General features: G+C 42.6%; 1 protein-coding gene across 1 annotated transcript in view; it reads left to right on the top strand.

Annotated features, from left to right (window-relative positions):
- Window positions 1–12,225, top strand: part of tesk1b (testis associated actin remodelling kinase 1b) — a 33,979-nt gene that overhangs the window by 17,532 nt on the left and 4,222 nt on the right. The window contains exons 3-7 of the mRNA XM_004574172.5: window positions 1,807–1,928; window positions 2,855–2,903; window positions 5,162–5,308; window positions 6,163–6,245; window positions 11,964–12,054. Of these exons, the coding sequence (XP_004574229.1) occupies window positions 1,807–1,928; window positions 2,855–2,903; window positions 5,162–5,308; window positions 6,163–6,245; window positions 11,964–12,054 (492 nt within the window). The remainder of the gene's footprint in view (window positions 1–1,806; window positions 1,929–2,854; window positions 2,904–5,161; window positions 5,309–6,162; window positions 6,246–11,963; window positions 12,055–12,225) is intronic.

The raw sequence follows: 12,225 nt of genomic DNA, 5'->3' as shown, positions 1-12,225 counted from the left end.
GCTTTAGACAGACCAAAGTGGAGATGTTTGGCCGTAATGCACAGCTCCATGTTTGGCATGTTTGCTGTAAACCAAATGTCAGCATGGTAGTGGAGGGATGATGATTTGGGCTTGTACAGCCACAGGACCTGGGGACCTTGCAGTCACTGAGTCGACCATGAATCCCTCTGAATACCAAAATGTTCTAGAGTCAAGTATGAGGTCAGCTGTCTGACACGTGGCAGAAACTGGGTCATGCACCAGCACAATGACCTGCAGACATGGCAGGAAATCTACAACTGAATGACTGAAAAAGAATTAAAGGGTTGTAACGGACCAAAGTCCAGACCTCAACCTGACTGAAATACTGTGGAAATTTTTTTTGAGAGCTGCACATGGTAAATGGCCTGTATTTGTATAGCGCTTTACTAGTCCCTAGGGACCCCAAAGCGCTTTACACATCCAGTCATCCACACATTCACACACTGGTGATGGCAGCTACATTGCAGCCACAGCACCCTGTGGCGCACTGACAGAGGCACATGAATGAATGCCTGCAAACCTTAGCGAATTGAAGAGTGGCCCAAAATTCCTCCACTATAATAAAGGTGGTTCTACAAGCTGCTCAATCATGTGGTGTACTTTTCAATGTCCTTTTCTCACATTTACGTACTTATTTTTCAGTAACTGGTAAATTTGTAAATGTACCGATACCCTGTTACAATTGTTTGTGGTGAGATGTTACAACAACACTGTTGCGCGTCATAGCAAGGCTCAGCATTTACTGGAGCAGTGCAGCATGTTGTGTTTTTTTTGGTGTTGGCTCCTTTATGCAAGAGTACGCTCTCACAGAGCTGCTAGACATACTTTTAGACATTTTGGACAGGACCCAAAGTAAACCAGTTGAATACACGTAGCACTACTAGAGGACAAATGAGTTATTTTAATTCCAGCTTAATTGGCTGTAACAATAATGCTTTGGACCAGTTAAATACTCTAACAACATCGAGCTATATTTATTTGCACGCTAAAGTATTTGTGATTGCTTTAATGGTAAAACAATTAACTTTTATAGACTTGTTAAATTACAAAAAATCTCTAAAGGCAGCAGATGAAGCGTGAGGGGTCAGAATGCATAAAATGATAGAAAACGAAGTCAGAATTTAGCAGCAGTCCTCTCTAATTGATTCACAATGCCAACATTTTCCTTTCACACTTACTCGTACATGTAAAACACTTAAAGTGCTGGCCTTTCTCACCACGCACACGCACAGCAAACATTCCCAGAGTGTTTTGCTTTCATCTGCTGCTCGTACACATTTCTGTGGAAGTCAAACTACTTGCCAAGCAAATATGCACAAACATGCACCCGCCAGGAAGCATGTCGCATCGCCATAGTTACCATACCAGACGGCCTCATTGTCATGGCAGCAGGTTTGGTCAGACGAGCAGCCAAGAGGAGTGTGGAAGAAACTCGACCGACCCTCTAAATGCTTCGTGGCCGGTTTCCAGATATCATTCAGTCAGCACTTAGATTTTTATTGCTTCAGAGGGTGTTGATGGTGTGACTGATGCATGTGTGATAGATCCGTCATCACCAGCGCTGCGCCGCACGCCTACTCTCCTCAGCCATACATCTGTTAACTGTGAGGTGTCTTAAATATTTCTTTCATCCAAATGTGGAGCAGTCATGGATTCTTCCGGGGTGTGAGGCAGCTTTTAAGTGTTTTTGCTTGTGATGACAAATTGTCTTTTCGGCTTTTCAGCTCTCGTTGCTTCAGTTGATCTAAATAAAGCGTTTGTGCTCCTTTCCCTTTCATCATCCAGGTGCAACACCGTGTGTCTGGTCAGGTGATGGCTCTGAAGATGAACATCCTGGCCAGTAACAGGGCCAACATGCTCAGGGAGGTCCAGCTCATGAATCGACTATCGCACCCTAACATACTCAGGTAACTGAAATGTTGGCTTTCCATCTCACTGTTAACATAAACTCAGTTTTTACCTTTTCATTTAAAAACATTTCTTTCCAGTGTTTGATTTTCATTGTGATGGCATGTCTCATCGTACACTGTTTAGAATAATCGGCCTTCAAACACTGGTGATAGATGTGGTTTGTGTGGTCCACAAGAAGAGCCCGCAGACTAGATTTTCAGTGGGTTCATTGTCAGTGATTGCACTGCTGTGTCTGTATCGTTCAGTTCTGTCCGGTGTTGAACTGTTTTGGTTTTGTTTGTTTTGGGTTTTTTTTTTTTTTTGCACAATTGCACTTTGTGTAGTCCTGCGTTTGTTTGTCATGTGTAGCACCACATGGAGGAACGTTGTCTCGGTTCACCGTGTACTGTACCACTGCACATGCTTGAAATGACAATAAGGTCACTTGACTTGAAAATAACTTTTTAATGACCTTTTAATAAGAGTCTTTGGCACTTTTTGCCGTAGCCTGAAGTGTACATGGATGTAAAAGCGGGTGGGCTATAAAAGGTCCATAGACCACATTGGTGCGCCACACCTGATTTAAAAACATTTAAAACAAACGGCAAAACAACTTGGTGCAATTAGCTGCACAGCAGACCATGTTATTGAACGATTGCAATAAAATGCTCCAGAAGCCACAAACTGTCGAGTTCCAGCTCAGTGATTCAGATTAGCAGATGCGACACTTGCCCGGCAGCTTCCTCTGTCGGGACATGCCTCTCAAAGCAGCCGTGCTTTGATAAAACCATTTTTTAAACTGTTGACACTGTTTAAATGGTTGTGTAATATACCCTGTGATAGAACCTGTCCCGGGTGTGTCCACCATACTAAAAAAAAATCCTTGAAATGTTTAAAAAGTTTAGACTTGACATTAATATATGTTCCTGTACTTTACCCACAGGTTTATAGGAGTGTGTGTCCATGAGGGGCAGCTCCATGCTCTCACAGAGGTAAGTCTCATTAATGTGCTACAGCACAGATGGCGATCTGGTTTTGATCTCCTCATTTTGCCCTTTGTAGTGGTAACAGGCGGCTGTGTGCATCTGCATGAAAGCAATGATGTGACCAGAAACTGATATTTATCTGCCTTTGTCCTCACTATAAACATTGTAGCAAACAAGATTGACTTTTTTTTCTTGCTACAAGGGAAACTCATCAAATGGAGGGAAAATATCTGCAGCCTCAGTCTGTGGTTTTTAATTCAGTCTGTATGAGAAAGCCAGCCTAAATTAATGTTATACATTGGTTTTTGAGCTCACTTTACACTGAACGTGACATTTATTGTGCATTTTATATCTTTTACATTATTTATGTATGCTTTGAGGCATTTATGAAAAGTTTTGGCTCTTTTGATTTTGAAATCAAATTTAAATTGCACTCTGATCTCACCGTCTGGGTTTTAAATCTGGCCGTAAAGAGATGGTTTCTTCAGATCCTGTACTTCAAACTAGTATGGGTCGAGTTATTGGTCCCGGGGGGAGGAGAAAGAGAATCAGGCCTGCTGTAAGGCATCGGCTGGCTTTTTAATTTGCTAAATATACCCGTCTAATATCTTTGTTTACTGTTGTGTAAACTTTACATGTTGCAGTCAGTTATTTTTGAGAGGTTGTCTGACGCAGGCGTAGTGTCAACCTCATTAATTTAGTCAGTTAATTTGAAAATTGATCTTAAAAGACTCATAAATATTATTATTCAATTAACTGAGCCCTGCCCTCCAGTTTAAGTGTTTAGGCAGGTTGGATGAATGTGATTCTCAGGATTTTTCTTCTGAAATTGGTGATTTCATTTTCATTTCTCCACATAAACCCAGAACAGGCGGTACAAGCGTCTGTAACTGCGGTACACTTAATCCTGGCCAGACTGAGGTCACACGGTTCATAACAGGTCACCTGTTTCTTAGATGTTGCCATAGTAACTGAGCAGCTGGTCAGTAAAAAGCATAAAGGTCAGGAGAGAAGAGGCGTACCTGCTCTAACGTCAGGTAGTGTCTTTAGTGGGTCGTGTTGGTCAGAGGTTTTATAACTTTTTGTTTTTCTTAATTTTTTCTTTTATTTAAATGACTGATTGACCAAGAGGTTTTATCATCATTCACATTTTTAGAAATGGGGAAATTCTTGTCACCTTGTGGTTAAATTGTTTATCATGCAACCTCAGTGGCTTCCCGTACAAATGAGAGCTTCTGTTGCATATCAATTTACAGAATATCCTGGGGGGTTTTTTTGAGTGTTTTTTTTTTTGTTTTTTTTGTTTTTTTCCCCCAAAATTTGGCTGTCAGCTCAACTTCTCATAAATGAAAGTGACATTTTCAACCATTGAAATAACAATGCATACAAACAGATTTCCAGTCTTCACCCAGCAGATGACTTGATGAATATGAAAAGTCGTGGCCTAAATAAACTACTTTAATCTTCAGTGAGGTTTGTCTGGCACAGTTCAACGCAGGAAGATTAAGTGCTTGAAAACTTGAGATTTAATTCTGATCTGCTCTTAACTATAACAAAATGCACTAAAAAAGGATCCGTAGTTGTTGTTGCAGAAGACTTGATGTTTGAGTGCGTATGACAACATTTTAGTTCAGTTACATTGTATTAATATAGCACAACAGCAATGCTGGAGACTGTTTGGCCACATGAACACCTGCACCCTCACATACTTTGGACATGCAGTAAAATTCAAGTATTTTAGGACCATCTGTGTCAGCCTCTAGAGAAGAAGGATGCTAGGCTATGAAATCGCTGTAGATGCCATGGCACTGTATCTTGAAGTAAACTGAGATGATGTTTAAACAAACATGAAGAAAAGGAAAGCGGATGCTGCCTTCTTGTAACGTGGATGGTTGTGGACACATGACAGTGTGCTCTAAGAATGCAGCGATGTTTGCAGTATCCAGACTGCTGTTGTCCTTGTTAAATAAAGTTGTTTTTGAAAATAAAATCATTTGACTGAAAGCAATGTCAGGTTAAAGATTAAAACCTACAGTAAGAAGAAACCCAGATGATAAGCATTAGCAAGCATTTGGTGTCTGTGTGGAGGAAGAGCTTCGTTTTTCCTTCTTTTTTTAAATAGGAAAACACCTCTGGAAGCATTTTCCTTTAACAACACTGGAAGCAGCTTTTATCTCAACATTTTTAAGCAGAATGAGATGCATGCATAATCAGTATAATTAATATAACTAATTGTGTTTTTGTTTGGTCTCCTGATAATTCAGTACATCAATGGTGGCAACCTCGAGCAGCTGTTGGACAGCGACGTGTACCTGTCGTGGAGTGTGCGACTCAGCCTTGCTCTGGATATCGCCCGGGGACTGAAGTACCTGCACAGCAAGGGCATCTTCCACAGAGACCTGACCTCCAAGGTGATTACACACACGGTGCTCATGTACTGCTCGCACACATCACTGAGAATCAACACTCACTGAACCCACTCGCTCAGAAGGTTGTGACGCACATAGGCGTATGAATGCGCCACAATAGCACGATGGCTACAGGTGAGCGCGCACACACGCACAGGGAGGCGCAGGAGTGTAAATACTTCGTGATTGGTAAACAGAAGGAAGGTGAAAAAGATCTGAGTACAGATTTAAAGGCGCTGCAGGTGCGTTACAAATCGTAAAATTACATCTGATGCTATCACAGAGGTCCAGTGTTGCACCTGGATCTGTGCCAAACAGCAGCCAAAACATCTGTGGGAGTCTTGGCAGGTGACCTTTACACACTTAGAGCCCCTACTCTCGTCTGGTTTTTTTTTTTCTCAAATTTTATTTTTATAGGTTGTTTTTGAGTATGCTACAGGAGCCTGTGTGTTTTATTGTATTTAAAATGCACATTAATAAACATTGTGTAAAAATGTACCAGATTTGGTGATTGCAGGCTTATCATCTGTGCTCCCGGCAGGTCGTAGACTTTTGTAAACTACTGCCAGTAACGTCATTATGCAACAGCTGATAATCCGCTGCATTCAACACTAGTGAGTGGGCATCACGTGTCGTGCGTCCAGAGTATTTCTAGGAGTGTAAAGGAAATAATTTGGGGGGGACGCTGCGATCTGATGCTCTGAATGTCTGAATTTTCTTAACGTTTTCTTCTTCTTGCAAAAAACTAACCAAAAACATCTTTGCAGGCATGCAGAAAGCACCGCTCTCACATATTGTGGATGCACAGTTTGCTGCAGCAATAAAGTGATTCATGTGACCTTTGCCCCTCTGTTCAGAACTGCCTGGTGCGCTGGGAAGGTAGCGTGTGCTCGGCCGTGGTGGGAGACTTTGGCCTGGCAGAGAAAATACCAGATTACAGGTCAGTCCGTCGACACCTATCAGCTGTGTGATTAGATAAGTCGTGCTCAATAAATTCCACTCCTGCACTCGTCTCGGCTCTGTTTATATTCCATGCCATATCTTTCTCCGTGCACTCTCGAAATATTTCCCTCAACTTCTGCTTTTCTCCTGGAGACGTTCGGATGAGACACAGTCACACACAGAGACTGTTGCTCACTCCCGATCAGTCAGGTTTTTCCAAAGTACACAGGCACACGCTGCCTCCGCTCTGTTTCATAGGTCCAGGGGAAGGCAGACGGGACGGCACTTGGCTCGCAGTGATGTTTTCAGTGGGGTTTTTTTTTTTTTTTTTTTTTTTTTTTGGTGAGCTTTTATGACACACCACTAACTCACAGCTCTGTTGCTGGTGTCGCGTTATGACTCTTCCCCTTCGTTTTTGCAGCTGCATTTCTAGTGACATTTATGTGGTTTCTACAATTCATCACTGGCCTGTACAGGCTATAAATGACCAGCAATCCTCAGATGTGTCTTTATTTTAATTTCTGCAGCTATTTTTCCACTGACATCATGTCTGTTAAGTGGCGGATGATCAGATTCTTGGCATAAAAGGGCCCCGCTCTAAAGATTGAGGGGAAAAGACGTTAAAATGTTTACAGAAGAAAAAGTCGTTCAACAAAGTGTTAGTAGAGGGGACAAAACACAAATTCTTAGGTTCTCTTTTAAATTGTAGACTTGTTATGCAAACTGTTTTGTTTTTTTTTTTTTGTTTTTTTTTTAAATCTGACAGTGATCACATGTAAGTATATTCTCTCTGAATCTGTAAAATGACCAGCATGAGGGTTGTTGCAAGATAGTTGGAAAATAGAGAAATTATTCAAGAAGCAGTGCAGCATCTTAATATTTTCTCTTGCAACGAAAGAAGTGGTGTGATGGAGACGGTCCTGATGTCTGTGCCTGAAGTAAGGAGGTCTTGAAAACTTTGAAATGAAATTGTCCCACGGTTCATTAATTAAAATGCAGTTTTTACATAAATGGAAATGAATTTCCACTAGTTGTTACTTGGCTCTAGCTTCACTCACTTTTATTTGAAGAAAAACGGGCAGTCATGTAAAAGCCATTTGTCTGGAAATGGTTGCTTTGGAGGAAACTTGGGAATGTCACTGTGTGGGCAAAAGTACTGGGCCACACATCTTTGACTTCAGGTGCTTTGAGTACCGCTGCCACAGATGTATTGCATCAAGAACACAGACATGCAGTCTGCTTTTAGACATTTGTGAAAGGATGGATCATTCTGAAGAGCTCGATCAGTTGAGTGTGGTGCTGTAACAGGATGCCACCTTTGCAGCAAGCCAGTTTGTGAAATGTCCTTCCTTGTAGATATTCCACCATCAACTGTAAGTGGTGCTGTTAAAAAGTTGCTTCTAGGGCACCAGACTTGGACTTGGGGACTTGGACTTGGGGACTTGGACTTGGGGACTTGGACTTGGGGACTTGGACTTGGGGACTTGGACTTGGGGACTTAGAACTTTTTATTGTCATTGTGCAGTTTCTTGCACAGCGAAATTGGGTAGCTGGACCACAAAGGTGCAAAAGAAAGAAGAGACCAATATACAACAAGGGGGGGATAAATAAAATAAAAAGCAATGTATATGTATACATATATGTGAGTCAGACTATATACACGGTGTATGTATAAGAAACACTGAAACAGACTGGGACCAGAATATTGCACATGAGCCAAAAATATTGCACAGAACATGGAAAGACTGAGATATTGCACATAGATGATCAACAGCAGTGTCAGGGTGGATGTGTTTGGGAAGTCTTTACACACTCTTAGTTTGCATTAAGAGTTCTGACAGCCCACGGGAAGAAGCTGTTCTTTAGTCTGTTGGTTTTGCACTTGATGGATCTGAGCGTTTTTCCAGAGGGCAGGATGTTGAAGAGGTGGTGGTTAGGATGGAGGTGGTCCTTTATAATTGCCCTGGCTCTGGAGAGACATCTTGAGCTGGCAATTAAGTCCAGGGAGGGGAGTGGAAAGCCGATCACCTTCTCTGCAGTTCTGATGACCCTCTGTAGTCTCTTCTTGTCAGCTGTTGTGCAACCAGTGTACCACACAGGGATGGCGTGCACCAGCACACTCTCGATAGTGGCACGGTGGAAGGACACTAGTTCAGTCTGCGGCCTGTTACATCTCAAAACCCTCAAGAAATGGAGGCGCTGCTGGGCTTTCTTTACTAGGGCTGATGTGTTTGTGGACCAAGATAGGTCCTCAGATATTTGGGTGCCGAGGAACGTAAAGGAGGAACCTCTCCACATAGTCACCTTTTATGGATAGGGGAGGGGGATCGGTTCTTGTTTTGCAGAAGTCCATGACCACTTCCTTTGTTTTCTTGGCGTTTAGGGTGAGGTTATTGTAGTTACACCATTCTGACAGTCGCTGGACCTCATCCCTGTAGGCGGTGTCATCATCGTTGGTGATGAGCCCCATCAGAGTGGTGTCGTCTGCAAATTTGATGATGTTGCAGGGGTGCGGTCACTGGTGTAGATGGTGTATAAGAGTGGACTCAGCACAGATCCCTGTGGTGAGCCAGTGCTGTGAGACAGGGTGGATGATCTCTGGTTGCCAACCTTGACTGATTGTGAACAGTCTGTGAGGAAGTTTTTGATCCATGCACATGTGGAGGGGGGGAGTCCAAGTTTACCAGCTTCTCTATAAGAATGTCTGGGATGATGGTATTGAAGGCCGAGCTGAAATCAAACTTGCCCTGGCATCAACATCAGCACAGAAACTGTGCTTCAGGAACTGTATTGCATGGGTTTCAAGGGCCAAGCAGCTCCTGTATGTTTAATGAGTAGGTTGACCACATGGAATACATAGTTTTCGACCTGGAACAGGGCCTTGGGGAGGTGTTTAAGAATGCCTTAACCCAGGCCTTGCTAGACTCCACCAGTTCCTATGTGTCCATCATCCTTTGAGCTTCCCACCTGCAGGAGGCGCTGTAGGGGATCTGTTGCTTTGTGGATTGGAAGGGGGTTGCAGGTGTAGGCAACCCCCTTCCAGTCTGATATCTGGCAGCTTAAAGCAAACAAACAAAACATAATCCTGTGGTTGCATGTGGTGTTCTTTCATGTGTCTAAATGAAAGCCCTTTCAATGTAAGCAAGCCTTTGTCCATTATAGTGTTGGGCTTTCCTTTTAGGAAGAATTGCATGAGGAGCTGCTCTTGTATTGGTGGCCTGAGGGTGCATGCAGCATGGCTTATGGGCAGGTGTTAAAATGCACGCTATGTTGTAATGAGTTCTCTCTTGCTGTGCATGAATTTTGGTGGCTGCTGATGATTAACGCTGTTAGATAAGAAAAGCAGTGACACCACGAGTGCAGCAGGTTGCTGCGTGTTGTTGAAACAAATAGCTGAACTAAATTTATCTGCACAACTATCTGATAAAGAGTGAGTCACTGCAGAGAACTAACAGGTTAATGTAGTATCCACGAGTATAACACATACTTGCTACAAATGACAGCACTTTACTTTCTGCATCAGAGTTTAGAAAGAGGAAATGCGGTACTTGACATCCATCAGTGTTATGAATTTTTTCACTTTTGGAAAATGCCAAAAAAGGAGTTTTAAGGAGACTAAATGTGTCAGACTAAAGAATTTGTTGTCTTTATGTACAGCATTTTTTTGCAGAAAGGTTTTGGCCATTGGTTGAACAATACGAGTCTGACTACTGTTTTAAAAGGGCTGTCGAGGCTGACCTCAAAGCAGTGCCATAGTCAGTGTGTCTCTGCCCACACATGCAGACAAACTTGACAAACACTCTTGTCTCTTTAGTCCTCATCCTCCTCTGTCTCCAGCTATTAAGTTAAAAACACGACTCCTTCGTGTGTGTGTGTGTGTGTGTGTGTGTGTGTGTGTGTGTGTCCAGCCACTTCACAAGTGTGCGTCACTGTCAGGAGGGGTGACTTCGCTTGTCTCTCTTTCTGCAAAACCTGGCAAAATGTGTCAGATGAGCTGAAAAATAAGGCTGACATTTTTACAGATGCGAGTCTTCCATGTAACTGTCACTGTGGACTTACATACATGCATACTTCCACCTATCCAACATGACAGCTCTGTTTGTTCTAGACTTTGTTTCAATAGCAGCTGGTCAATTGTGGTTTGTTTTTGGTTTTTTCCAAGGCTGTTTGCTCTTGATTCTATTCAAACACTGTTGCATCCTGCAGCAGGCCGCTAGCAGAAAATGGATGATGTTGGTGGGTGTGTTTTTTGAGTGTGTTTTTGACTGAAACTGCTGTGCTTGTGGCATGGGGAGGGGGGAAAAAAAAGGAAAGGAAAGATGATGACAGGGGTTTAGCGCTCCAAATAAGGTCAAACTATTCCAGTCCTCCTCCTTTTGCTCTCCCGGCTTTGCTGGATCTCTGCTGTCCCTCATAACAAGTCACTCTCGCCCTTCTGCTGATATAATCTGATCTGTTTATGCTGATGACTTTTCTGTTGTGGTGTTTTCCCTGTGCTGCCTTCTGCGGTCGCTCAGTTTGTCTCATTTCTTCCGGTCCACTTCTCCAAATGGTGTTTACACTAGGAGCTGTGACCGTCTCGACTCATCCTTTCTCCCTTCTGTATGTTTTTTTGTTTTTTTTTGTTTTTTTTTGTTTTTTTTTTGTTTTGTTTTTTTGCTGTATCATAGCCCTCAGTAGCAGATGGAAATAGCACAGAGGAAGTATCTGCCAGCTGTGTGTGTGTGTGTGTGTGTGTGTGCGTGCAGGCATGTGTGCAAGCACGTTGTCCTTGCACATTCTTGTCTTCCTTCCTTTTTAATTCGGTCAAAAATTGCACAACAATATCTCCAGATAACTGAAAAACACTGTGGTTTCTTAGATACTGAGGAAGTGCACATAAACACACGTACGCTTGCACAGAGTAACGGCTCACCCCGCACGACCTCTTGATTCGCTTCTGTGTCACTGAATTGGCCTGTGAAGCCTGCTCTTGTTGCACCTTTTATCAATCTGTCATCTTCTTTGGTCTCCTGCACATCACAGGCTTCTATATAGAAAGTCATCATCATGTATTGTTTTGCATGCGTCACTACTGGGTTTTTGAAAATGAACATCTGTGTCCTAAAGGCCCTGAAGGTGGCACCATGACAGCGTAAATATGTGAACTGGAACTAGATAAATACTCAAAAGCATTGACTACAAAAAACAGCTGCATAGTGTTCATGCCAAGCAGCCGATTGTTGCCTCTCCCCATTTTAAGCTGAAGAAAAGCCCTCCTAGGTCGATTTGATTTACAAAATGCTGCAAATTTAGACAAAGATCTTTTACTTCTGTTGAGAAAAACATTAAACTCTGACATCACATAAAAATAACTAAATAGACTCTCAAAGGGGAAAAAACAAGCCAAAGCATTACATCGGTTTGCTGTTCTGGTAATTGTTTTTTCTGAAGTGGTGAAATGGCCCAAAACGACTCACGATTACGAAACCTCAGGAGCTGCCTTTGAGTTTGTTTTATCTGACCAGTTAAAAATCAGATTAAATTCAAATGTCGATTGTTTGCGTTTTTATATTCAAGCGTTGGAGGGTATTTGCATCATGAAGAAATCACTTTTAACAAAGTCGAGCATAGAGTCCACGCACATTATCTTAACAAAGCTTAAAAGCAAATTTAACCTGATTCCATTAAACTTGTGCATTTAGAGGTTTTGCTTCTCTTTCCTGTTTTCCTGCAGTGAGGAAGAAGGCCAGGAGCCTCTGGCTGTGGTTGGCTCCCCCTACTGGATGGCTCCGGAGGTGCTCAGAGGAGAGGTGTATAATGAGAAGGTACTGACAGCTCACTTTCTTCACTTCACTTCAGCTGCATGTTGTTTCAGAAGTCCAAGGTCCACAGTGGGCGTGATGAGAGCTGCTCAAATAAACAGAGGAAACAGGCAGTGATGTACAGCAATCAATATTTAATAAAGTGGTTATGTGGTTATGTAATTGGTGCACTCG

The sequence above is a fragment of the Maylandia zebra genome, linkage group LG3 (assembly GCF_041146795.1).
Source record: "Maylandia zebra isolate NMK-2024a linkage group LG3, Mzebra_GT3a, whole genome shotgun sequence".
Classification (NCBI taxonomy): Eukaryota; Metazoa; Chordata; class Actinopteri; order Cichliformes; family Cichlidae; genus Maylandia; species Maylandia zebra.
Note: the sequence above shows the minus strand (reverse complement) of the source record. Positions and strands in the feature narration are given on the sequence as shown.